The 26,207-nt window shown below is 40.7% G+C and overlaps 1 protein-coding gene across 6 annotated transcripts in view; it reads left to right on the top strand.

Annotated features, from left to right (window-relative positions):
* The window catches only part of Taf1 (TATA-box binding protein associated factor 1), a 75,301-nt gene that overhangs the window by 33,008 nt on the left and 16,086 nt on the right, over nt 1–26,207 (top strand). For 5 of the 6 annotated variants that reach the window (XM_076562033.1, XM_076562031.1, XM_076562032.1 and 2 more), the window contains exons 25-32: nt 313–524; nt 5,041–5,149; nt 6,334–6,432; nt 8,753–8,930; nt 13,068–13,135; nt 15,393–15,515; nt 17,723–17,815; nt 17,896–17,980. In XM_076562033.1, coding sequence (XP_076418148.1) covers nt 313–524; nt 5,041–5,149; nt 6,334–6,432; nt 8,753–8,930; nt 13,068–13,135; nt 15,393–15,515; nt 17,723–17,815; nt 17,896–17,980 — 967 coding nt within the window. The remainder of the gene's footprint in view (nt 1–312; nt 525–5,040; nt 5,150–6,333; nt 6,433–8,752; nt 8,931–13,067; nt 13,136–15,392; nt 15,516–17,722; nt 17,816–17,895; nt 17,981–26,207) is intronic. The other variant, XR_013048065.1, reaches the window with a different exon arrangement.

Raw genomic sequence — 26,207 nt, 5'->3', positions numbered from 1 at the left:
ATACACAAAAAAAGTCTTAAGAAATCAGAAAAAGATAAGAATACATAGCATCCAGGTTGTTTTGCATCACTTAGGTTAAAGATTCCATGTACAACATAAGATAAGGTAACTGCTTCAATGGAAAGAATTGTGAACTTCAGCATATCTGTTTTTGCCACTTAGCTCTGTGACCTAACCTTTCCAAACCAGTTTTCTATATAATGGTGTCTATCTTTGTTTCTCCCCTGCTCCATATTCATTTCTACTTTTGACATGCTGTTCAGCCTGTTTACCTCTAACATGTGGGTTTTTTTGTTTTGTTTTCTGTTTCAGCTGAAATGTGGAGCCTGTGGTGCCATTGGGCACATGAGGACAAACAAATTCTGTCCCCTTTATTATCAAACAAATGCTCCACCTTCTAATCCTGTTGCCATGACAGAGGAACAGGAGGAGGAGCTGGAAAAGACAGTCATTCATAATGATAATGAAGAACTTATCAAAGTTGAAGGGACCAAGATCGTTTTGGGAAAACAGCTCATTGAGAGGTAAGGGCTAGCAGGCAGAGTGCTATAGCAGAGAGCTGTTGAAGGTTTATTATGGTGGTTGGCAGGGATAAATGTGATGTGATGGTTCTCTGAAGTAGAACTAGGATTACAGGAACTTTGGATTATAATTAGTAATATTTGCCAGTACTACTTGCCTTTGTACATGCTATGTATTGAGTCTTGGGTGTTTTCTGGGGGCGGGGGAGTTGGTTCTTCAATGCAGAGTCTCTACCTAGCCCTGGCTCTTCTGGAACTAACTCTGTAGACCAGGCTGGCCTCGAACTCACAGAGATCTGCCTACCTCTGCCTCCTGAGTGCTGGATTAAAAGTGTGTGCCACCCAAGCCTGGCCAAGTCTTAGTATTTACACAAGTACCCTTACCACAGTAGTGTTTTTTTCTTCTGTTTTGTTTTGCTTGTTTTTTGTTTGTTTATTTGGTTGGTTGGTTGGTTTTTTTGGAGGGGGTTACTGGGAGGCGCAGTGACAAATGTTCTGTCACTGAGCCATATGTCCTCAAACCCTTGTACAAATTTTTGAAGGTTTTGCTAAATTACCTAGATTGGTCTCAAACTTGTAATCTTTCTGTCTCAGTCTCCCATGTAGCTAGGATTACAGGCTTGGAGCACCACACCTGACATGTGGGTAGTTAAGATAAAATAAATAAAGCAGACTATGCTTACATCCAATCTTCTTGCCCTTAGAGTATTTAATAGATAAAAAATGAAGATGTTAAAATTTTTCCCATTTTAAAAATTATAAACTGAGCCAGGTGGTGTGGAGCATACCTTTAATCCCAGCACTCAGGAGGCAGAGAGGCCAGCCTGGTCTACAGAGTGAGTTCCAGGATAGCCAGGGCTACACAGAGAAACCCTGTCTTGAAAAAACAAACAAAAATTATAAACCTATTGATTAGCTGAAAATTCACAATTAAAGTATTCTAAATTCACCTGATCACCTTTTGCCACATTTGATTATAAATGTTTATAATCTGCACCATTGAGAAGTAAATTGCAGGTATCATGACAGTTCACTGCAAACACACACCTCTCCAGAGCTGAGCTGTCCCATTGCAGCTCCAGCTGTCAGAGCTGTCCGAGCAGCTCAAGGTGTCGCCTGACCCCCTGAACAGTAAGGATACCTTTCCCCCAGACTTGCAACACCTGTTACAGTACTATTATCATGACTAAGAAATAGCATTAATTTAGTAAGATACAATGCTCAGGTATTTTACTCAAATTTCCCAAGTCATTTCATTGTCTTTGGTAGCTCATTTCCTAGTTTTGGATACAATCCCAGTTTAAACATAAGTGTATTTTGAGTTTGTCTTAATCTAAAACTGTCCTTACTATTTATTTTTTGTTATTTTTTTAGATTTTTCAAGACAGTATTTCTCTGTGTAACAGTCCTAGCTGTCCTGGAACTCGCTTTGTAGACCAGGCTGGTGTCAAACTCACGGAGATCCACCTGCCTCTGCCTCCTAAATGCTGGGATTAAAGGCCTGCACCACCACCACCTGGCCTATTTTTGTACTTTTTATGACATTGGGTTTTTTTTGCAGCATACAGATCAATTGTCTCACAAAATACCCCACTTTCTGGATTTTGTTTTGAGAAGACCAGAGATTTATTTTAAAAATGAAAATGCTCAAGAGTATGAGAGACTCCAAGGGAGAGTATGCTTTGTTTTCTACTGATTGAACTCATATTAAATATTTTTGGCTAGACATTTAATAGACTGCCTAGTTGATATTATGTATTACCACATCATCAAGCACACAGTGTCAGTTTTTCCCACTATTTTGATCATCTTTCTTTCTAGGACTGAGGATTGAACCTAGGTCCTTGAGGTTGCTAGGCAAGTACTCTGCCATTGACCTGTGTCTCCAGAACTCTTGATCATTTTCTTAAAGTAGCAATACCCAGATATGGTAGGAAAGATAGAGTTTTCTTTTTCAATTAACATGAGGATGGATATCCTGTTTCAACCTTAACAGCTTTACTGCTTTTAGAGCTATTGATGATCTTTGCCAAGTTATTTTATTGGCACTTGTAAAGTGGTGATTTTTTTTCTAATTCTAGAATTCCTCTATTCTAGCTGGTATTTTTTTTTTTTGGTAAGAAAAATTCATCCTTTCCATTTTAATATATTACTGTGGATTCCAAAATTCTTCCTTTATAAATTTAATGCATTATATCCCAATTTGACTCATTTAAGCCAGATCCTGTGGTGATTTTAAAATTATTTATTTTCATTTTATGAATATTTTGCCTGCATGTATGTATGTGCACCACACACAGAGACCAGAAGAGAGAGTTGGATCCCCTGTAATTAGAATTATAGTGTTATGAGAGCTGCCATATAGGTGCTAGGAACTAAACTCGGGTTCTTTGAAAGAGCCATAAACACTCTTAACTGCTGAGCCATCTCTCAGGCCCCTTAGATCTGTGGTTTTGAAATGATCCTATAAATCTTTGAGAAATCATTTGCTTCCTAGTACAAGATGTTTAAAGTTTTCCTTGTCTCAGACTTAGAATTGACCATTTATCTGAGGTGTCCAGGCTCCTTTATTAGCAAATGGTATTTAGAAATCATTCTCTTGCTGGGCATTGTGGTACATGCCTGTAATCCTACCACTTAGGAGGCAGAGGCAAAAGGATTACAAATGCGAAGACAGCCTGGGCTATATGGTAAGACTCTGTCTCAAAAAACCAAAACAAGCCAGGTGGTGGTGGCATATGACTTTAATTCCAGCACTCAGGAGGCAGAGGCCAGCCTGGTCTACAGATCAAGTTCCAGGATGGCCAGGGCTGTTACACAACAAAAATTAAAAAAAAAAAAAAAAGAATAAGGGCTGAAGGTTCATTGGTTAAGAGCACTCACTGCTCTTGGTCAAGACCTGGATTCAGTTTCCAGCACCTACATAGCAGCTCACAACTATTTGTAACTCCACCTCTATAGAGGGTATTCTACACCCTCTCTGGCCTTTCAGTTACCATGCACACACATTCTTTTTTAAGTGAAAAGAGGGATAGGAATGTATTAATAGCTAATTTGTAGATCTCTTGTTTAGTATATGCAAAACCCTAGATTCAGTCTTTCTCTATATAATTTTAAACATTAGTTTGGTGCAATTCTCTATTCATTTTTTTATTTAATTTACATTCTTCTATCCTTATTGATTTATCAACATATGTAAGTCATCTTTTTTGTTTTTGTTTTTAAAGATTTATTATGTATACAGTATTCTGCCTGCATGTGTCCATGCAGGCCAGAAGAGGGCACTAGATCTCATTACAGGTGTTTGTGAGTCACCTTGTGGTTGCTGGGAATTGAACTCAGGACCTCTGGAAGAGCAGTCAGTGCTCTTAACCTCTGAGCCATCTCTCCAGCCCTGTTTTTTTTTTTTTTTTTTTTTTTTTTTTTTGAGAGACAGGGTTTCTCTGTGTATCCCTGACTGTCCTGGAACTCACTCTGTAGACCAGGCTGGCCTTGAACTCACAGAGATCTCCCCGCCTCTGCCTTTGCCTCCTGGGTGCTGGGATTAAAAGCATGCGCTACCATGCCCGGCATCATATCTTAAAAGTACCTTAGAAAGGGAAAATGTGACATCTTACAGTGGAGGGGAGAAAGTGGATTGGTTTTAAAAATTGCAGGAACCCTTCCCCCTTTTCCCCTATACTGGTTTTTAATTTTTTTTTCTTTTTAGTCTTTCTGTTTCCTTCTTTGCCTCCCTTTATCCTCCTCTCCCTTTCTTTCATTCTTTTTTTTCCCTTCCTTGGATTACAGGCATGTGTAATCACACCTGCTTCTTCATTTATATTTTGTTTTAGTTTATGTTGCTTTGTTTTGAACAAGATCTCACTGTGTAGTCCTGACTGGAGCTTCTTTGTAGGTCAGGCTGGCCTCGAACTCACAGAGATCTCCCTACCTCTGCTTCCCCGGTGTGCCATCATGTCCAGACTCATTTATATTCTGAATGAGTCTAGTGTTCTACCTTTTGAACCCCAGGATAGAATGTTAGAACTGGGAGGAGTCTTAAAATGCTTTTAGCCAGTCCCCTCACTTTCTAAATAGGAACTGAGAAAAAATTTGATTTGCTTAGTTCTTTACTAATTTGGAGTATTCAGGTCCTGCTTAGAAGATGTCTGTTTGACCTTTGGCTTCTTTGACTTTTCCCACTTAGGTACTTTGGACCTTTTCATTGTAGTTATTTCATTTCTGGGAACTATAAAGATCTATTTGGAGTTATAGGATTTATTTTGTGTGTATGAGTGTTTTGCCTGCATGTATGTAAGTGCACCACTGTGTATGCCTGGTATGCACAGAGGTCAGAAGTAGGTATCTGATCCTGTGGAACTCGAGTTACTGTCTGGGTGTGAGCTACCACATAGGTGCTAGGAGCTGAACCAGGGTCCTCTCTGTAAGAGTAGCAAGTACCCTTAACCACTAAGCCATCTCTTCACCCCTATTTCTTGGAACTATAAATAACACACTGTGGCAATGTTACTGATTGCAGTGCGGATGAAGTTCGCAGAAAATCTCTGGTCCTGAAGTTTCCTAAACAACAACTTCCTCCCAAGAAAAAACGGCGGGTTGGAACCACTGTTCACTGTGACTATTTGAATGTGAGTATCCACGTTGTCTTCATATCAAATGGGTTCTGATTGATTCCTCCAGCCTTCTGTGACATGGCTCTGTTGGTGTCAGATGTTCTTATGTCTGTTCCTTGAGAATTATGTGTACTGTTCATTAGATGATTTATTACAATTCATTTATTATTTTGGGGTTTTTTGGGGGGGGGCGTTGAGACAGGGTTTCTCTGTGTCAGGATTAAAGGCATATACTACTGCTGTCTGGCTAGTTTTGGTTTTTTGAGACAGGGTTTCTCTGTAGCCCTGGGGCTTTCTTGGAACTCACTCTATAGATCAAGCTGGTCTTGAACTCAAAGATCTGCCTGCCTCTGCCTCTCAAGTGCTGAGATAAAGGTGTTTGCCTTTATCTGGCTTTAAAATTTATTTATTTTGTGTGTGTGTGCGTTCGTCTGTGCATATGTCATGATGCACACATGGAAGTCAGAGGACTTAGTTCTCTCCCACCTTTACATGGAGTCTGGAGATCAAATTATGGTCACTCTCTTGTATGGCCATCTCATTGCCCCACCCTTCTTTTTGATGTGTAAGAGTTTTTTGCCTGCATGTATATAAGTGCACTAGGTGCATGCCTGGTGCCAGCAGAGCCCAAAAGAGAGTGCACTATGGTTTTAGTTGTAAGTCACTATGTGGGTACTGGGATCTGAACCCTGGTGCTCTGCAAAAGCAGCAAGGTTCTTAACCACTGAGCCATCTCTTCAGCTTGTCCCCCTCCAAACTTAGCTTTTAAGATTGAGTTTCCCTCTAGCCCAGGATGGCCTGGAATTTACTGAGCGTTCTATGAACTTGAACTTGCAGCAATCCTCCCAATTGCTGGGATTATAGGCTTAAGCCCTCAAAGTCTGGCTTTATTGACGATTTCTAAAATGTATCAGTATATTTGAAAAATTTCCAGGGTGGTAGTTTTTTGTTTTTTGTTTTTTGTTTTTTGTTTTTTTAGCTAAAGAATTCTGATTTCATGCCGGGGTGGTGGTGGTGGCACCGGCGCTCACCTTTAATCCCAGCACTTGGGAGGCAGAGGCAGGTGTATCTCTGTGAGTTTGAGGCCAGCCTGGTCTCCAAAGCGAGTTCCAGGAAAGGCGCAAAGCTACACAGAGAAACCCTGTCTGGGGGAGAAGAATTCTGATTTCTTGTTTTTGTTTTGTTTTGTTTTGTTTTAGAGACCTCATAAATCCATCCATCGGCGCCGGACAGACCCTATGGTGACACTGTCATCTATCTTGGAGTCTATCATCAATGACATGAGAGATCTTCCAAATGTGAGTTCATTATGTTAGATGTATAAAATAGGAAAACCAAGACCCTTTGTTTTCTGTTACTTCAGCTAGATGGCAGTAGTGTGTATACCTGTGTATCTGGAACTCCTAATTCCTTGGGGTTTTGTCTATTTTTAAATTGTTTAATAGAATATTAGGTGATGAAGGACAGAATATAGGCAAAAGGACACATGAGTTATAAGAGGATATAAAGCTAATTTTTTCTAGTTTCAATTCAATTTTCTCTTTTTGTGGGGATATGTGAATTCAACTTTTTTTTTTTTTCTTTTCGAGGCAGGGTTTCTCTGTGCAGCTTTGAGCCTTTCCTGGATCTCACTTTGGAGACCAAGCTGGTCCCGAACTCAGAGATCTGCCTGCCTCTGCCTCCCGAGTGCTGGGATTAAAGGCATGTGCCACCAACACCCGGTGTGAATTCAACTTTCTGAGTATTGGAAGTAGCAAGAATCACTTTTTAAAATTATATATATATGTGTGTGTGTCTGTGTATGCATATGCAAATTCCCTTGGAGGCCAGAGACATTGAATCACCAGGAATCAAAGTTACAGGAGGTTGTCAGTCCCCAGACATGGGAGCTGGGAACCAAACTTAAGTCCTCTGGAAGAGCATAATATGTGATTATAACCACTGATCTATCTCTCCAGCCTCAAATTTGTATGTCTTATAAGAACCATTTTTGCATTGCATAAATGTCTAGCATATATGGGGCTAGAAAGACAACTCAGTGGTTAGGAATACATACTGCTCTTGCAGAGGACTATGTTTGGCTCCCAGCAGTCATGTTGGGTAGCTCACAGACAACTCTAACTGTGGCTCCAAAGAATTCAATGCCTTGCCAACCATGGTGACACACGCCTTTAATCCCAACACTCGAGAGGCAGAGCCAGGCACATCTGTGTAAGTTCAAGGCCAGCCTGGTTTACAGAGTTAGTTCCAGGACAGCCAAGGCTGTATACAAAGATACCCTGTCCTGAGAAATCAAAAAGAAAAAAAAGAAAGCAAGAAAATACCTTAGGGGGCTGGAAAGATGGCTCAGCAGTTAAGAGCACTAACTGCTCTTCCAGAGGCCCTGAGTTTAATTCCCAGCAACTACATGATGGCTTATACCATCTATGGTGGGATCTGATGCCCTCTTCTGGTGTGCAGGTATATATGCAGAGCACTCATACATAAAATATAAATAGTCAGGTGGTGGTGGTGCACGCCTTTATTCCCAGCACTTGGGAGGCAGAGGCAGGCAGATCTCTTTGAGTTTGAGGCCAGCCTGGTCTACAAAGTGAGTTCCAGGAAAGGCGCAAAGCTACACAGAGAAACCCTGTTTCTAAAAACAAAAAAAAAGCAAGTAAGTAAATAAATAAATTAAGAAAGAAAATAGCTTAATGCAAAAAATAGATTCTGTGCCAGGTGGTGGCTGTGCATGCCTTTAATCTCACCACTCGAGAGGCAGGCGGATCTCTTGTGAGTTCAAGGCCAGCCTGGGCTACAGAGTGAGTTCCAGGAAAGGCGCCAAAGCTACACAGAGAAAACCTGTCTCGGAAACAAAACAAAACAAAACAAAACAACAAAAAAAAAACCACCAAAAAACAAATTCTGAAAAATCCCTCTGAGAGTTGGTTAAACCAGGAAAATGTAATTGTCGAAAATGTAATTGTCTCTGTGTAGCTGGAGTTTTTTCCAGTCCTGCCTGGCCCAGGGTCAGGACAAATGTCTCTCACCTGCCAGTCCTGCAGCAGCTCAGACCTAACCGAGTAAACACACAGAAACTTATATTGCTTACAAACTGTATGGCCGCAGCAGGCTTCTTGTTATCTAGTTCTTACATCTTAAATTAACCCATTTCTGTTCATCTATATGTCGCTACGTGTTGTGGATGATCAATTGATAAATAAAAATCTTGATTGGCCAGTAGCCAGGCAGGAAGGATAGGGTAGGTGGGACAAGGAGGAGAAGAATTCTAGGAAGTGGGAGGCTGAGGCAGGGAAATGCTGCCAGCCGCCACCATTACAAGCAAGATGTAAGGTACCGGTAAGCCACAAGCCACGTGGCAACTTATCGACTAATAGAAATGGGTTAATTTAAGATATAAGAACAGCTAACAAGAAGCCTGAGTCATTAGGCCAAACAGTTTAAATAAGCGTCTGTGTGTTTATTTTATAAGCAGGCTGTTGGACTGCTGGGGCTTGGTGGGGCTTGGCGGGACTGCCGGAGCTTGGCGGCACTCCGCGGGACCCGAAGAGAAAACTCCAGGTACATCTCTGTCGAATGTTCTTTGCTCCTAAATGGTGCTGGCTCTTATTTCCACAGACATACCCTTTCCATACTCCAGTTAATGCAAAGGTTGTAAAGGACTACTATAAAATCATCACTCGGCCGATGGATCTACAGACACTCCGTGAAAATGTGCGCAAACGCCTCTATCCATCTCGAGAAGAATTCAGAGAGCATTTGGAACTAATTGTGAAAAATAGTGCAACCTATAATGGTAATAGTCCCTTATTCCTTGTTCCTTGACTGCAAAGGTCACTTTTCAGATTCCTATACCCTTGCTAATTCTAAATTCAATAGATTAGAATGAATGAAAAGACTATAATGTGCATTCTTGGGTATGAACATCAGGTAGTGTACATTTCAGTCATATAGTAAGTATTGCTTCTTTTTAGTTCCTCTATTTAATCCTTTTTTTAAGACATGGTCTCACTATGTAGCCCTGACTGGCCTGAAACTAACTATGTAGACCAGACTGGCCTCAAAATCACAGAAATCCTTTGGCCTCTGCCTCCCAAATGAGTGCTGGGATTAAAGCCATGTTTTACCATACCCAGCCTCGTACTATTTAATTTTTAATGTATTCTCTGGTGAATTTTAAGTCTTATGTGTTGAAACAGTTGGGGTAAGTAGTGAGATAAAAAAGTAAACCTAGGTAAGTTGGAGAGGCACTGGGTGTGAGTGAACTCTACAAAGGATAGTCTTGCAGCCATATTTGTTTTATGTGTTTTAAATCAGTTTACATTTTTGTTACAGGGGCTAGATACCCATTTTCTTATAAAAAACAAACAGGAAAAGCAAGGAGGAAGAAATCAGTTTGTATTAATTCATAATTTTTTCTAGTTTCAATTCAATTTTCTTTTTGTGATGGGTATGTGAATTCAACTTTCTGAGTATTGGAAGTAGCAAGAATCATTTTTTAAAATTATATGTATATATGTGTGTATGCATATGCAAATTCCTTTGGAGGCCAGAGACATTTGATCACCTGGAACCAAAGTTATAGGAGGTTGTGAGTCCCCAGACATTGGAGCTGAGAACTGAACTTAGGTCCTCTGGAAGAACATAATATGCAATTATAACCACTGATCCATCTCTCCAGCCTCAACCTTGAATTGGCATCCAGAGTAGATAATACCAATAGAGCTATGATGGATATGTTATTTAACATCTCATAACCTCTTCTGTTTCTCATGTAGAAACAGGACAATAACAATTTCTACATTCTGAAGCCTTCCACAAGCCAGTCCAACTTACCAAATTTCATCTCTTTAGCTCCTTACTCTTTTTCATTACTACTTCTGGCTACTGAATGTCTACTGATGCCCCTTTCTTCTGTCTCTACATCTTTTCAAGGCTTCAAACCCTTGCTTCCAGTTGTCTGCTTGACATGACCAGTTCTCATGTCCTACTGGCAGTTCATTATCTGATTGCCTGTGCAGATGAATGGTTTTGCTGGCTGCCTCATTATATAACGTAGAAATTTTAGTCATAATTGATCCATGTTCTCTTCCTCACACTTCAAACTAAGTCCTACAAAGTGTACTGTCTACATTTTTTGGAACTTGTCCCTTTCCTTTTTGTTACCATTGCTGCTTTAATTGAAGCCCTTGTTACCTCTTGTTTAACCTCTTGCAACAGCTTCCAAACATTTTTGCCTTAATTCTTCCTATTGTTGACCGGGTGGCAATTCTCCACTAGAACTCAAATGTAGGAAATGACTGCCTTAGACTGATGATAGTTAGAGCTCAGAGGTGGAGCACTTGGCTAACATGTTTGATGTCCAAGCACCATAAAAAAAGGGGAACAAAGAAAAGAAGCATCATTAACCAGTTTAAAGTAGCTTTCTAGTGCCTTTAAGATCTTTCTAATGTGGTTCTTTCTGACTTTCCAAGTTCATTGCCTGTTTTTCCTATATACATGCAAATACATACAGACATACATACATCCTACACACCCCTTTGTTATAATGGTATCAAAACTACTTGTGACTCTGATGAAATGTACTGTAGCATGTTTTTATGAATTTGACTAATTAGTGCTGTGTCTTTGTGTACTTTTCCTTCTCTTTGGAATGTCCTTTCCTATTGTTTGCCTGTTGGACTTCTGTTCTTTAATGACTCCCTAAATGTGAGTCAGAACAAGCCTTCCCTACTCCCCCAACGCAGATTTTTTCCTTTCTTTTTATTCTACTAAAGATTGAATCCAGAGCCTCCAGCAAGTACTCTACCTCTTAGCTATATCCCAGCTCCCCTTTTACTTTTTATTTTGTAATGAAGTCTTGGGAAGTTGCACAGGCTAGCCCTGAACTTTTCTTGTAGCCTAGCCTGCTTTTAAACTTGCAACCTATGCCTCAGCTTCCTGAGCAGCTAAAATTACCAGCCTGCATCACCAGTCTTGGTTTCCAATTAGCCGATTTGATGTCCAGTGATATAGAATATAGTTTATGTGCAACCAATATATTTCATCTATACTGATAGTTTTTTCAACTTTGTTATGTAAATTTTTTCTTGGGTTTTTGAGACCGTTTTTTTCTGCGTAGCTCTGGAGGCTGTCTTGGAACTCACTCTGTATACCATGCTGGCCTCGAACTCACAGAGATCCTCCTGGCTCTGCCTCCCAAGTGTTGGGATTAAAGGGGTGTGCCGCCACCACCACCCAGCTTATTATGGAAATTTAAGAGGAATAAATTTTAGTGTACCCATCACTGAATTTTAACAATTTGTCAGTTTGTGGCAAGTCTTGTTTCTTATGTATTTTCTGACAGCGTATCATTTTATCCATAGATATTTGATAGGATTCCACTGTTCGGCAATGATTTGTTTTCAAGTTATTTTCTTTGACTAGTCCAAGAATGCTCTGTAATAGGAACTCATAATTATCCTTATATTCCCATCATTGACCGTTTTCTAGACAAGACATAAAATGTTTGAATGAATAATCAAATGCTGAAATAAATAGTAGAGCTGAGGTTAAGGCTCTGGGAGGATACTAACAACAGTTCAATGGAGGAAGATAATCTAGTAAATGATACTCAAAAGAAGTGGTTAGAAATACAAGTTAGGCTTAGTGGTGGTGCACACACCTGTAATCCCAGCACTTGGAAGGCAGAGGCAGGAGTTTGAGTTTGAGCTGAGTTTGAGGCCAGCCTGGTTGACAGAATGAGTTTCAGGATGGCCAGAGCTACACAGAGAATCCCTATCTTAAAAAAGAAATGCTAGTTATATGGAAATATTTTGTTTTTTCCCTTTTATTTTATTTTACAATGCCATTCAGTTCTACATATCAGCCACAGGTTCCCCTGTTCTCCCCACTTCCATCCCCTCCCCTTACCCCCAGCCCACCCCCCATTCCCACCTCCTCCAGGGCAAAGCCTCCCCCAAGGACTGCGATCAACCTGGTAGACTCAGTCCAGGCAGGTCCAGTCCCTTCCTCCCAGACTGAGCCAAGTGTCCCTGCATAAGCTCCAGGTTTCAAACAGCTAACTCATGCAATGAGCACAGGACTCGGTCCCACTGCCTAGTTGCCTCCCAAACAGATCAAGCCAGTCAACTGTCTCACCTATTCAGAGGGCCTGATCCAGCTGGGGGCCCCTCAGCCTTTAGTTTATAGTTCATGTGTTTCCATTTGTTTGGCTATTTTTTTTCAATAATTGAGTAAAATCGAAATTTATTATAAGCCACAGTCGTCCTAGAGACCTCCATGCTATATATATAGCCTCCATGGTTCTATGGGTTGTGGTCTGATGAACATTATCATTCTTAAACATATTCTCCATCTACAGAATGATTTTTAAGGTATTAAAAGCCCCAATAAAGGTCGCTCATGCCTTTACTCCCAGCACTAGGAAGACAGAGGCAAATGGATCTCTGAGTTCGGGGCTACCCTTGTTTACGTAGAGAATTCTGAGCCAGCCAGAGCTACCTAGTGAGACTCTGTCTCAAAAAACAAAACAAAAAGCAGTTGTAATACAAGTATGTGTGGACACAAATGCAAAACAATTGCAATTTATTCATAGTTTACCCGTTATATGTTAGACACTGAAAAATGGAGTAAAGACTGGTAGTGTCTGTGCCTGGTGTGGTAGCACATATCTGTAATCCCCAGGAGGTAAAGACAGGAGGATCTGAAGTTGAAGGTCATTCTCAGCTACAATAGTGAGTTCTAAACCAGCCTGGGATACAAGAGACTCTGTCTTAAAACAATAAAGAGGAAAAAAACTGGTATATCTACCTAACTCAGTTACCAGGCTGGTGCCTGGGACCTTTTAGGTTCTTTAGTAGATTTGTTAAGTGTGGGAAGCGTGGCAACTTTGGGCTCCCATTTATAATGGCCATTTCTTATTCCTTTGTAGGGCCAAAACACTCACTGACTCAGATTTCTCAATCCATGCTGGATCTCTGTGATGAAAAGCTCAAAGAGGTAAGAATTAATGATAAAAAAAGAATTAATGATAAGAGAAAGTAGTAGGCATAGTGACATGAAACTATAATCCTAGCACTTGAGAGTTGAAGACAGGAGGATCAGGAGCTTAAAGAAAGTCTTCCTCAGCTACATACTGAGTTCTAGAGCAGCTTGAGCAACATGAGAATCTGACTCAAAAATAAAAATAGATTAAAACAAACCAAGAGAAATGCTGTGGTATATGAAGGTGGAAAATAGTGGACTTGAGGAACTAGAGTATTTAACAGAAGGACCAGTAGCTGAGGGAATGGCGAATCTTTGGTACATTTGATGGATAGGAACTTAGATATTATATAGACGCTATCTTCTGTAGACAGGAAAGCCAAGTCCAAAGAAGAAAATGACTTGCTCTGGAATCATGCTAGGATTAAGATCTCAAACCTATATGACTTTAGAAAGGATGGCAGAAAATGACTTTCTAGGAGAGCTCCTGTGGCCCACATTACAACTCATTGCTGTACCAGGGAGGCATATTGAAAAAACCATTTTTTGAGATAGTGCCTTATCTAACTCAGGCTGCCTTGGAGCTCACTGTGTCTAATAGGTTGACCTTAAATTCATAGTGCTCCTTTCACCTCAGCCTCCTGAGCCACTGGGCCTATAGACAGTTGAATTTTTAAAAAGTAATTTAAAAAATTAAAGGATCATCTGTATTTTTTGAGCTTTTTTTTTTTCTCTTTCCTTTGTGTGCTGGAAACTGAACCCAGGGTCTTGCCACTCTACCACTAAATTACAGCCTTAGGCCTTCTGTAAACCCCTATTCTTTTTTTTTTTAAATGTTCGTTGGTGTTTTGCCTGCATGTATGCCTGTGTAAGGGTGTCAGATCCCCTGGAACTGGAGTTACAGTTGTGAGCTGCTCGTGGTTGCTGGGAATTGAACCCGGGGCCTCTGAGAGAGCAGCCAGTGCTCTTAACCACTGAGCCATCTCTCCAGACCCATAAATCCCTGTTCTTACCAAAGAAGATTGTGGTACCTTATAAGTTTATAAAAGCACAGATAATAAAGTTGATACTGACATAGATATTTCATAAGAGAACATGATTGATAAACATGGAAGATTTCCTCAACTTGACTGACATAAATTGCATGTTTAAGCCACAGTTAGCTGAGCATAGTAATACATACCTGTAATGGCAGCACTTGGGAGTCAAAGTTAAAATGAACACAAGTTCCAGGCCAGCCTGGGCTATATGTTGAGACCCTGTCTCAAAATTAAAACAAAAACACCCGCCAATTAGATTCCTCTTTGTATCTGTTAGAAGGCTAAAGTCCTGTATCCAATGTGGAGATTCAATAATGGTATACAGGGGAGGTGGAGGTAAGAGGATCAGAAATTCAAGGTAATTTGTGGCAACATATCAAGTCCAAGGTTAGCCTGTGACTTAGGAGACACCACCCCACTCCCATTCCCCCACACGCCCCCACCCCCCACCCCCCTCCCCCCCCTCCCCCCACCGCCACTGCCACTGCCACCGCCACCGCCACAAAACAAGGGCAAATGAGACTAAGGATTGAGGATACAGGCAGTGAGAACATAGAGATTTTCATAGTACACAGACCAAAATGAATTTGTTGGATTAAGTTTTATTTGTACAAGTCACTAATCAAGCTGAGGTTGTATACTGAATGTGAAGCCAGCCTGGGATACATAGGATACATACCCTATTAGATAAACAAATAAAAAGAGTCATTAACTAATGGTGATGTTGTTCTGTATCCTCAGCATTCATTTTATAGAAAAGCCTAATTTGCCAAAGATGTTTTTGTTCTTGTGGCTAAACTGGTGATATGTTGACCTTTCTGGTCTTGGTGCTATACAAGAATGGGATGTAGAATGTTTAAGCCAGGTGTGGTGGTGCATGCCTTTAATCCCAGCACTTGGGAGGCAGAAAGAGGCAGTTGGATCTCTGAGTTTGAGGCCAGCCTGGTCTACAAAGTGAGTCCCAGGACAGCGAGAGCTGTTACCCAGAAAAACCCTGTCTTTTTTTTTTTTTTAAAGAATACTTAAGGGATTTGCTGGCACGCTCTTTGTGTTGTTCCTTTAGCTAACATATCCTTTTTCTAGATTGGCCTGAAACTGAACAGTAGATAATTCAGAGGTAAATTTGGGGGATTAAAGTCATAGATAGCTAGGTGAAATTTAAATATCTTTAGCTTTTCTGTGGTGACCACACTTCAGGAAAACTGCCTTCTTTTTGCTTTGCTTTATTTCAGAAAGAGGATAAGTTGGCACGTTTAGAGAAAGCTATCAACCCCTTGCTTGATGATGATGACCAAGTAGCGTTTTCTTTTATTCTGGATAACATTGTCACTCAGAAAATGATGGCAGTTCCAGACGTAAGTAATTTTCATGCCAAGTGTTGTGAAGATAGTACTAGGGGATGGAAAGAAGTATATAGGGTAAGCATGTGTGTATTAAGAAATTCTATGTAGTGATGTATGTCCATAGGAACTAGGATGTAATTTTAAATAGTAAAGTTTGAGGCCAGCCTGGTCTCCAAAGTGAGTTCTAGGAAAGGCACAAAGCTACACAGAGAAACCCCGTCTTGGAAAAAAAGGGGGGGGGCTCCATCTTTTGCCGGGCGGTGGTGGTGCACGCCTTTAATCCCAGCACTTGGGAGGCAGAGGCAGGCGGATCTTTATGAGTTCGAGGCCAGCCTGGACTACAGAGCGAGATCCAGGAAAGGCGCAAAACTACACAGAGAAACCCTGTCTCGAAACAAACAAACAAACAAACAAACAAACAAATAAATAAATGGTAACCTTTTCCTGTATGAATTCATTATCATTGAAAGCAATGATACCAAGTATCTTTGACTATTAAGAGGTTCTTCCTGTTGTCAGAACTTAGTATTTGTAAGCTCTTGAATAGCCTGGGAGAGAAGAACTGGCAACTAATAGTAGGTTCTTGATTTAGAAATGCTTCTATACAAATAACACAACATTTTTTTTTTTTTTTTTTTTTTGGTTTTTCGAGACAGGGTTTCTCTGTGTAGCTTTGCGCCTTTCCTGGAACTCACTTGGTAGCCCAGGCTGGCCTCGAACTCACAGAGATCCACCTGGCTCTGCCTCCCGAGTGCTGGGATTAAAGGCGTGAGCCACCACCGCCCGGCTAACACAACATTTTTTAGTACATTTATTTATTTGTGCATGTGGGGAGGAAGGTATAAGCTGTGGTTTGTGTGTGGTCAAAACAACTTGCCTGGGTGTGGTAGCACAACCTTTCATCCTAGCACTTGGGAGGCAGAAAACAAGTGGATCTTTGTGAATTCAAGGCCAGCCCAGGCTACACAGTAGGACCCTGTCTTTTAAAAAACAAAGCAAAGCATTTGGGAGGCAGAGGCAGTTGGATCTCTGTGAGTTTGAGGCCAGCCTGGGCTACAGAGCGAGTTCCAGGATAGCCAGAGCTGTTAAATAGAGAAACCCTACCTCAAAAAACCAAAACAAACAAACAGACCCCTCAGAGAATTGGAACTCCTTTCTATCCTGTGGGTTCCAGGAATTAAACTCAGATCATTAGGATTATTGGTAAGCACCTCTACCCATTGACCCATTTTGCCTGTCCATAAAAAACACTTCATTAATTACTCAATGTTTTCCTTTTTTGTTTTCTTTCTTTTTCCCTTTTTGTTCAACTTTTTATGTCAAAGCTATCTATCATATTAGTTCTGCAGACCATTTTATTTTATTGGTGCCCCCCCCCGAAATTCTGAATTAAATTTTCTGTTGCATGTAATCATAATGTTCTATGTGTAGAGTGTTATAAAATTTCTAGATGGAACTATGGAATAAGGAATTTTATTCTATTTTTACAGAACTTGGTCTTTAATGCAGAAATAAGATTTTAGTTCTAAGTTTAGAGGAGGGATTCTTTTTTTTTCCTATAGTGATCCTAGGTATTTCTTTTTCTGATTTTTTTGTTAATTAAGAAAAATTTTTCATTCATTTTACACACAACCAAAGATACCTCTCTTCCCTCCTCCGCCCTTCCCAACCCACCCCTCACTCTCCCCCAACAAGAAGGCAAGGCCTCCCATGGGGAGGCACATCCAGTACAGGCAAGTCCAAACCATTTCCACTGCCTCAAGGTTGCAGGAGGTGTCTCATCATAGGTAGTGGGCTCCAAAAAGCCCGCTCATGCACCAGGGATGGATTCTGATCCTGCCACCAGGGGGCCCCCCAAGCCGATCAAAGTACACAACTGTCTCACTTATGCAGAGGGCCTAGTCCATGAGGCAGGCTCCACAGCCACTGATCCAACTTTCATGAGTTCCCACTAGTTTGGTTTGGTCATCTCTGCAGGTTTCCCCATCATGATCCTGATGCATTTGCTCATAGAATGGAGGAGGGATTCTTAATTTAAAATCAGGGTGTGAGAATCCTTAATAGGACTCTTAAATTACAGAGAATTTTGTGTGAGTTTGTATATTTCTGTGGAAAGAGTCTATAGTTTTTATCAGAAATATTTGTAACTCAATGAAAATTGGGACTCTGTGCTATAAATAGTGATTTTCATTTAACTGCCCATGCTTTCTTTTTATTAGTCTTGGCCATTTCATCACCCAGTTAATAAGAAGTTTGTTCCAGATTATTACAAAGTGATTGTCAGTCCAATGGATTTGGAGACTATACGTAAGGTGAGTGATTTTTATAATTAGTGTCTTTTTATAGTCAAATGTTTTTGTATATATAGCTGAGTGTCTTGTTTTTATCATAGAATATCTCCAAGCACAAATACCAGAGTCGAGAGAGCTTTCTAGATGATGTAAACCTTATTCTGGCCAATAGTGTTAAGTACAATGGTGGGTATTTCTTTTTTTTTCCTCTTTCAGCAGTCTGTTCAGCACTAATTTGCATTATTAAGATTTTAAGGGCTTAAGCAGTTTTGAGCAGTGATAGCTAAATCAAATAAGTCAGTTTACTTCTTAAAATTTTGTTTTTATATCTGTATGTATGTTGTAAGAGTGGGAGTGCTATTCTGGTATGCTTTTGGAGGTTAGAGGACAACTTGGAGAGGTGGTTCTCTACTTCCATCATATGGCTTCCAGGGCTGAACCTAAGTTGCCAGGCTTGGCACTGAACCATTTAGTCTGCTTAGTTTGATTTTGTTTTTAGAGTCAGGGTTTCTCTGTGTAATAGCCCTAGCTGTCATGGAACTCACTCTGTAGACCAGAATGGCCCTGAACTCAGAGATCCACCTGCCTCTGTCTCCCAAGTGCTGGCATGAGCCATCACTGCCCGCTTTACTTTTTTTAAGTAGGTGCATATTTTAGTGTGTGTTTTGTAAGAATCACTATTAAACTTGATGAAAAGCAGTTGATCCTTATTTTTGAAATTGTGTAAAGCATAGAAAAATGAGGTGTGAATAAAAATCAAATGAATGTTCCTTGTCCTTTGAGTCATTGCTGTGTTCTATAAGATTTGAAAAGTTACATTCCAACTCTGCATGGAGCTGAGGCTGAAATGTATAGCTAGCTGTAGACCATGGCAAACTTTGGTATGTGAAATTTTGCTCAGTACCTGAATTGATGGAATAATATGTACTAGACTTTTTGCTAGCTGCTTAATCTACTGATAGAAAGGATGGTCTCTGTTCCAGCACTTCATACTTGGGTTGATATAAACAAATAAAATATAGCTTGACAAAGCTATAATAGAAGGATATACAAAGTACATTAGAGAAAAAAAATTACTTTAATCTGAGTGTTAGGAAAGGCTTCATAAACTAGTAAAAGTTAAAGGATTTTTGTTTTTGAAACATGGTTTCATGTATCCCAGGCTGGCCTTGAACCTGATATATACCTGAGGATGACCTTGGATTCAGCTTCCTGCTCCTACCTCCCAATTTTGTGTAGCACCAAGTATGGCTCAGTGATTTTTTTTTTTTTTTTTTTTTTTTTTTGGAGACAGAGTCTCGCTATGTAGCCATGGCTGGCCTGGAACTCACTATGTAGAACTCAAGGATTAAAGAATGTTCCACTTGGCCGGGCGGTGGTGGCGCATGCCTTTAATCCCAGCACTCGGGAGGCAAAGCCAGGCGGATCTCTGTGAGTTCGAGGCCAGCCTGGGCTACCAAGTGAGCTCCAGGAAAGGCGCAAAGCTACGCAGAGAAACCCTGTCTCGAAAAACCAAAAAAAAAAAAAAGAATGTGCCACCATGCTCAACCAAAAAAAAAAAATTAAAAAATTATTTTTAAGATTTATTTTTTAATTATATGTATGTGTGGGTGTGCACATGTGAGTGCAGGTGTCTGTAGAGGCCAGAGGGGAGTGTGATATCCCCTGGAACTAGAGTTATAAATGGTTGTGAGTTGTCTAACATGGGTGCTGAGAACTGAACTCAGCTCTTCTGCAAGAACAGCAGAAGCTCTTAACCACTTGAGTCATCTTTCCAGCCTCAGGAACTTATTTTTGAACTGAGTCTTAAGGGATATTGACTATTGTGGTTCATTACTGAGCACCTACTATGCTGAACAGATAATCAAGAAAAGAAGGGTGATGAAGTTCCAGATAGAGAACCAAATGCAAAAATACATGAAAGTGTTTTGGATGGGGAAGTACAAATAAGTTTGACTTGAATATAGGGTGGTGGCTAGGTTTGATTATAAAATAAGATTGGGGTGGGAGGGTTAGACCCAAATTGTGAAAGGCCCAGTAAGTCACACTAAACCAGTAAGAGAGGAGAGAGGTATAGTTTTAGTAAATACCATTTAGGAAGTTATCCAAATAATGAAGTGGAGATGAATGAGATTTGGAGACCAGTAAACAAACTCTTAACAATAGCCATGTTGAAAAACAAATAAAACCTAACAATTTGAACAGTTTAGAAGCATGAAGAAGAGACCTGGCATGCTTGCATAGGCCTTTAATCCTAGCACTCAGGAGGCAGTAGCAGCCAGATCTCTGTGAGTTAAAGGATAGCCTGGTCTACATGGTAAGTTCCTGGATAGCTAGGGCTCTGAAGAGAGACCCTGTCTCAAGAAAGCAAAACAAGCCGGGCAGTGGTGGCGCACGCCTTTAATCCCAGCACTCAGGAGGCAGAGCCAGGCAGATCTCTGTGAGTTCTAGGGCCAGCCTAGTCTACAGAGTGAGATCCAGGACAGGCACCAAAACTACACGGAGAAACCCTGTCTCAAAAAACAAAAAGACAACACAAAAAGAAGCAATACAAATGGAAAGGTTGAGCAGATTATATAGGTATTAAGAGAGTAGAATTGATACTTGCACCAGATAGAATGTTGTGTGTGTGTGTGTGTGTGTGTGTGGTTTTTTTTTTTTTTTTTTTTTTTTTTTTTTTGGTTTTTCAAGACAGGGTTTCTCTGTGTAGTTTTGGTGCCTGTCCTGGATCTCGCTCTGTAGACCAGGCTGGCCTCGAACTCACAGAGATCCACCTGCCTCTGCCTCCCGAGTGCTGGGATTAAAGGCATGTGCCACCTGGTTTTTGTTTTTGATTTTTTTATATTTATTTATTTATTATGTATACAGAAGAGGGCACCAGATCTCATTACAGGTGGTTGTGAGCCACCATGTGGTTGCTGGGAATTGAACTCAGGACCTCTGGAAGAACAGTCGGCGCTCTTCTGAGCCATCTCTCCAGTTGCGAGCGTGTGCGTGCGTGCGTGCGTGCGTGCGTGCGTGCGTGTGTGTGTGTGTGTGTGTGTGTTTTAAGTGGGACATGAGAGTTGAACTGCCTCATTAAGGAAAGCCTTGTGAGCCAATTGTGGTGACTCACACCTTTATTTCTAGCACTCAGGAAAGCAGAGACCGTCAGATCACGGGTTTCTTTGAATTCTACAAAGAGAGTTCCAGGCCAGCCAGGATTACATAGTGAGACTCTCTCAAAAGCAAGCAACAACAAAAAGACAGTATCATGGATTATAAGCTTGGATATGTTTGGCTAGACTGGGAGGTATAAGCCATCTGACATGAAGTTTGCAGTGATTTTTATTTTAGGGCTTATGTTTTAAAACTGGTTTGTTTCTTTTTTTCTTTTTTGAGATGAGGGGAGGTTCTTACTGCATTGCCTGGACTAGCCTGCAACTCCTGACTTGTGTGGTCCTTCTGCTTCTGTTTCCAATAGCTGAGTCCACAGGTACACACAGCCATACTCACTCTTATTTTAATTTTTCATTTAAGTCCTTCATGTAGGTGGAGTTTTCCTGTATATAATACCATATTATATACAAGACTATTTCCATAGAATTTCGATTTTTCATTCTTTTTTATTATTGCCAGATTTCTTTGAAATCTCCATCTTTTTATTTCCCATTCATGTTTCACTTAGAGCTTTTAGTTTTATTTTGTTTTGGTTTTGAGATGGTTTTGTTATGTTGCTTGAGCTAGCCTCAGACTTGGCCATCTTCCTCCCTTAACTTCCCCAGTGCTGGGATTGTACAGTTGTATGCTACTGCACCCAGCTTTTTACTCCAATATGGCTTTTTAAAAGATTGATTTATTTATTTTATGTATATGAGTGCTCTATCTGCATGTACACATTTGTGTCAGAAGAGGGCATCAGATCCCTCTATAGATGGTTGTGAGCCACCATGTGGGTGCTGGGATTTAAACTCGGGTCCTCTGGAAGAGCAGCTAGTGCTCTTAAGCGCTGAGCCTCTCCAGCCCCCTCCAATATGGCTTCTACAATGCTAAGTATATCTACTAAGTGAACAAGGTCACATAATTGCCCTAGGTGAGAAGTAGTTTACAGTACCTGTCTTGATCTTGCTTTCTTGAAACTGTATTGTGATGACAACTGTCCTCCTCCTTCTTAAGACTTTTCAGTCTTTTTCTGAATATTCTTACTCATACACTTTAACTACCATCTCTTTCTTGATGACTCTATTCTAGACAAAGATCTGTGCCCTCAACCACCTGCTAAAAATGTTCTTTTTAAAATAAAAAATTAATGCCTACATGTCTAGGCACCATGCATGTAGTTTCTACAAAGACCAGAAGAGGACATCAGAGTCTTTGGGACTGGAGAGAGAGTTATGAGCTGCCATGTGGGTGCTGGTCGTCTGCAAGAGCAGCCAGTGCTCTTGACCACGGAGCCACCTCTCTGGCATCATAAAATAAATATTAGAAAGAAAGACCAGGGCCGGGCGGTGGTGGCGCACGCCTTTAATCCCAGCACTCGGGAGGCAGAGGCAGGCGAATCTCTGTGAGTTCGAGGCCAGCCTGGGCTACCAAGTGAGTTCCAGGAAAGGCGCAAAGCTACACAGAGAAACCCTGTCTCGAAAAACCAAAAAAAAAAAAAAAAAAGAAAGAAAGAAAGACTAAAGGGCCAAAGATGGAGGCACAGTGCCTGAGGAGTGAGGTGGTGGTGTAGAGTGACAGAGTATCGAGTGTAAGGGGGCTTCTAAGACCAGGTCTGGGGAGTTAGGTTTGGCAGTTAGTGTTTCATCACCAACTGAATCAAAAGTTCAGTGAAGTGTTCCTTGTCACCCTTTATCGGTGGTTCCTTTCCCTATACTTTTGTAGTACTGTGTGCTCTATTGAAATTTGAAGTTTGGGCTGGGTATAGTGGCAGCATGTCTTTAATCTCAGCACTCTATAAATAGAGACAGGCAGATCTTTGAGAGTTTGAGGCCATTTAGGTGGTGAGTCTAGGCCAGGCCAGCTAGAGTTACATTGTGAGATTCTGTCTCAAACAAAACAAAACAAAAACCTTAAATGGTGTGCTGCTTTTTTTTTTTTTTTTGAGACTGTCTAGCCCTGGCTGTCCTGGAATGTCCTGTGTACACCACTACATCTGTCTTAAATTAAGTGCTTAAAAAGGAATATTTAAGAGCTGGGTGATGGTGGCATACACCTTCAATCCCAGCACTCAGGAGGCAGAGCCAGGAGTATCTCTGTGAGTTCTAGGCCAGGCACCAAAACTACACAGAGAAACCCTGTCTCTAACCCCCCCCCCAAAAAAAAAAGAAAGAAAAGAATATTTAAAGCAAGGCATGATAGTGCATGCCCATAGAGTCCTAACTATTAAGGTACTTTGGAGTTTGGGATAAGCCTGGACAACATAGTAAGGACCTGTCTCAAAAAAAGTAAACCACAAAATGTATTTTGGGGTCTCCATTTTACTATTTTTATAATTTTAGAGATTTGAGGTGAGAAGAAGATTGATATGGTTCACTTAGAAGGTTAAAAAAAAGGCAGAAAGATCTTGGTCTACATAGTAAGTTCCAGGCCAGCCAGGGCTACCTAACAAGACCCTGTCTCAAAATATAAAAACAAAAAAACCTCAGTAGTAAGTAATTGCTTCTTTTTAAGAAATTGCCAAGTTTGTTTGTTGGAAACAGGGTCTTTCTTTGTAGTCTTGGCTGACCTTGAACTCACAGAGATCTGCCTGCTTCTGCCTCGTGAGATGGAGCATTGGGAACTGTGAGCCTAGAAGTAATCACAAAGCTGCTTACCTGCTGGCCAGGGGTTTTCTTTGGAACTTGGCAGCTCTCTAGCAGTAGTAAGGCTTGCTTTCCCTCTCCTTGCTTTGTTTGCATGGGGAAAATAATGGTCTTTTTATCTTGGTGACATGTTGCTTTCCTGAAGCAATCATTGAAATTACCACTAATTAAGAACATGTGGGTATGAATTGCATGTGATTCTCTAAGCTCTGCAAATCCTTATTTAATTAAAGGGTAAAATCTAAGTAAATATATTTTTTCAGTAAGACATTTTTAATTTCTTTGTCCATGATTTAATAAAAAGGTAAAATATACTCAAACAATTTTTTTGTTAGTGGGTAACCTAATCTGTTGGGTAGAGTGATAATTTATCTTATCTTTCATGGTAATTATGGCAACATTCTGGAAACAACTTTGTGTGTGTGTGTGTGTGTGTGTGTGTGTGTGTGTGTGTGTGTTTCCTTTTAGGGTCTGGGAAATTGTACTTCAATTGCTGTTTAATTCTCCTTCCCAGTAGCCCCAACACTTTTATTGTTCCCAGAGAGGCCCTATTACCTTTGCATGTCTTTTTATTTTTTCCTCCAAAGCGGTAAAACCTACAGCTGATCCTCCTACTTTTAGTAAGCTCCTGATGTTTTTCAAGATATAGAATAGTATTTTTAGCTTTACGGAGGTGGATATGGACCTTTTGATAATTTTATTCTACCCAGAAAAAGATATATTACATACAGAATTTTGTACAGGGAATCTGTGAGTCTTTGCTTCATTAATTCTTCATTCAAGAAGTGCTGCTATAGCTAAGAGTAAGAAAATGTCTGGGTATTTTTCTCTATATAGCTCAACAGGGATTTACCAATTCTAGCATGTTGTGTTATAAAGACTTCACTGCTGCTCTTCTTATAGTAGCGTAATGGAATTAAATAGCTGAACCCATGTAACTCTTGAACATGGGCTCTCTAAAACCAGCAATACCTATAAGGAACTAGTAATAAAAAGGGATAGCATTTGGAAATTATTTTTTATATTCTAGAGGCACTTATTAGTGAGTATTTCTTTAGAGGCATTTGTTTCAAAGGAAGTGGGAAGGGAAGAGATCTTTTCAAAATGATTTCCAGAGAGAAACATTACAAACATATAAAACTAATTGTCCTTGTATTGTTATAATTGACATGCTGAGAGGTTGATCTGTGTTTACATGTCAAAACTGATTAAAGGCTGAATTTCTTTTTCTCTCTTTCTTTTTTTTTTTTTTTTGGTTTTACGAGACAGGGTTTCTCTGTGTAGCTTTGCGCCTTTTCCTGGAACTCACTCTGTAGCCCAGGCTGGCCTCAAACTCACAGAGATCCGCCTGCCTCTGCCTCTCGAGTGCTGGGATTAAAGACGTGCGCCACCACTGCCTGGCTTAAAGGCTGAATTTCTTAACCTATGTCCTTGTAGGCATAAGAGCCAGTATATAGAAGCTGGTATTAATATTATTATTAGTTCAGTTTAAGGAGGCCTGTAGCCTATATGCAGCCTTGATTTTTCTCTATCATTACATAACCATCACATGAAAGCTTGATTGTTTTAAGTTCACATATAAAATCTGACTTTGTGTGTGTGTATGTGTTCATGTACCTATGTGCAGACACCAAGACTAGAAGGCATTGGATATCCTCTTCTTTCATTCTGCATATTCCTTTGAGGCAGGTTCTCTTCCTGAACCTAAAGCTTAGTGTTGCTAGACTGGAAGAGAGCAAGCCCCAGCAATCTTCCTGTCTCTGTTCTTCTCAGCTGTGGGGTTACAGGTATTTGGGGGGATGCACAGTTTGTTTTGTATTTGCTGGGCTGGGATCTGACTAGTCTTCATGATTGCAGAGTAAATGCCCTTAACCACTGAGCCATCACTCTGGGCCTGCACTAACTTTTTATTAAGACAGTCACCAGGTGGTGGTAGTGCACACCTAATCCCAGCACTTTCGAGGCAGGGGCAGTCAGATCTCTGTGAATTGGAGGCCAAGCTGGTCTACAGAGCAAGTTCCAGGATAGCCAGGACTATACAGAGAAACCCTGTCTGGGGGGCAGGAGGAAATCTCACTCTATAGGCTAGCCAGGAACTTGTAGCAATCCTCCTGCCTCAACCTCTCAGTGCCTGGCTTGTCTGAGAACTTTTGTAGTCCCCTTTCCATCAGTATTTTGAGTATCAAACTACTGATTGGTTAGAACTAAGAGATGAAAAAAAATGCAGAAACAAGCAGTAGCTGTTCTTTTCTTGGTGTGTGTTGGAGGGAAGGGTAGATGAGATAGTATCTTTATTATAGGTTACACTGGCCTCTTGCCTCAGCCTTTGTAGTACTTGGATAAAAGGCCAATGCCAGCCGGGCGGTGGTGGCGCACACCCTTAGTCCCAGCACTTGGGAGGCAAAGGGAGGTGGATCTCTGTGAGTCTGAGGACAGCCAGGAATAAACAGAGAAACCCTGTCTGAAAAGAAACAAAGCCTTAGCCTGGTGGTGGCGGCGGCAAGCACCTTTAATCTCAGCACTCAGGAGGCAGAGGCAGGCAGATCTCGTGAGTTTCGAGGCCAGCCTGGTCTACAAAGTAAGTTCCAGGACAGCCAGAGCTGTTACACAGAGAAACCCTGTCTGAAAAA

The sequence above is a fragment of the Peromyscus maniculatus genome, chromosome X, assembly GCF_049852395.1.
Source record: "Peromyscus maniculatus bairdii isolate BWxNUB_F1_BW_parent chromosome X, HU_Pman_BW_mat_3.1, whole genome shotgun sequence".
Classification (NCBI taxonomy): Eukaryota; Metazoa; Chordata; class Mammalia; order Rodentia; family Cricetidae; genus Peromyscus; species Peromyscus maniculatus.
This window is presented reverse-complemented; position numbering and strand designations above follow the sequence as displayed.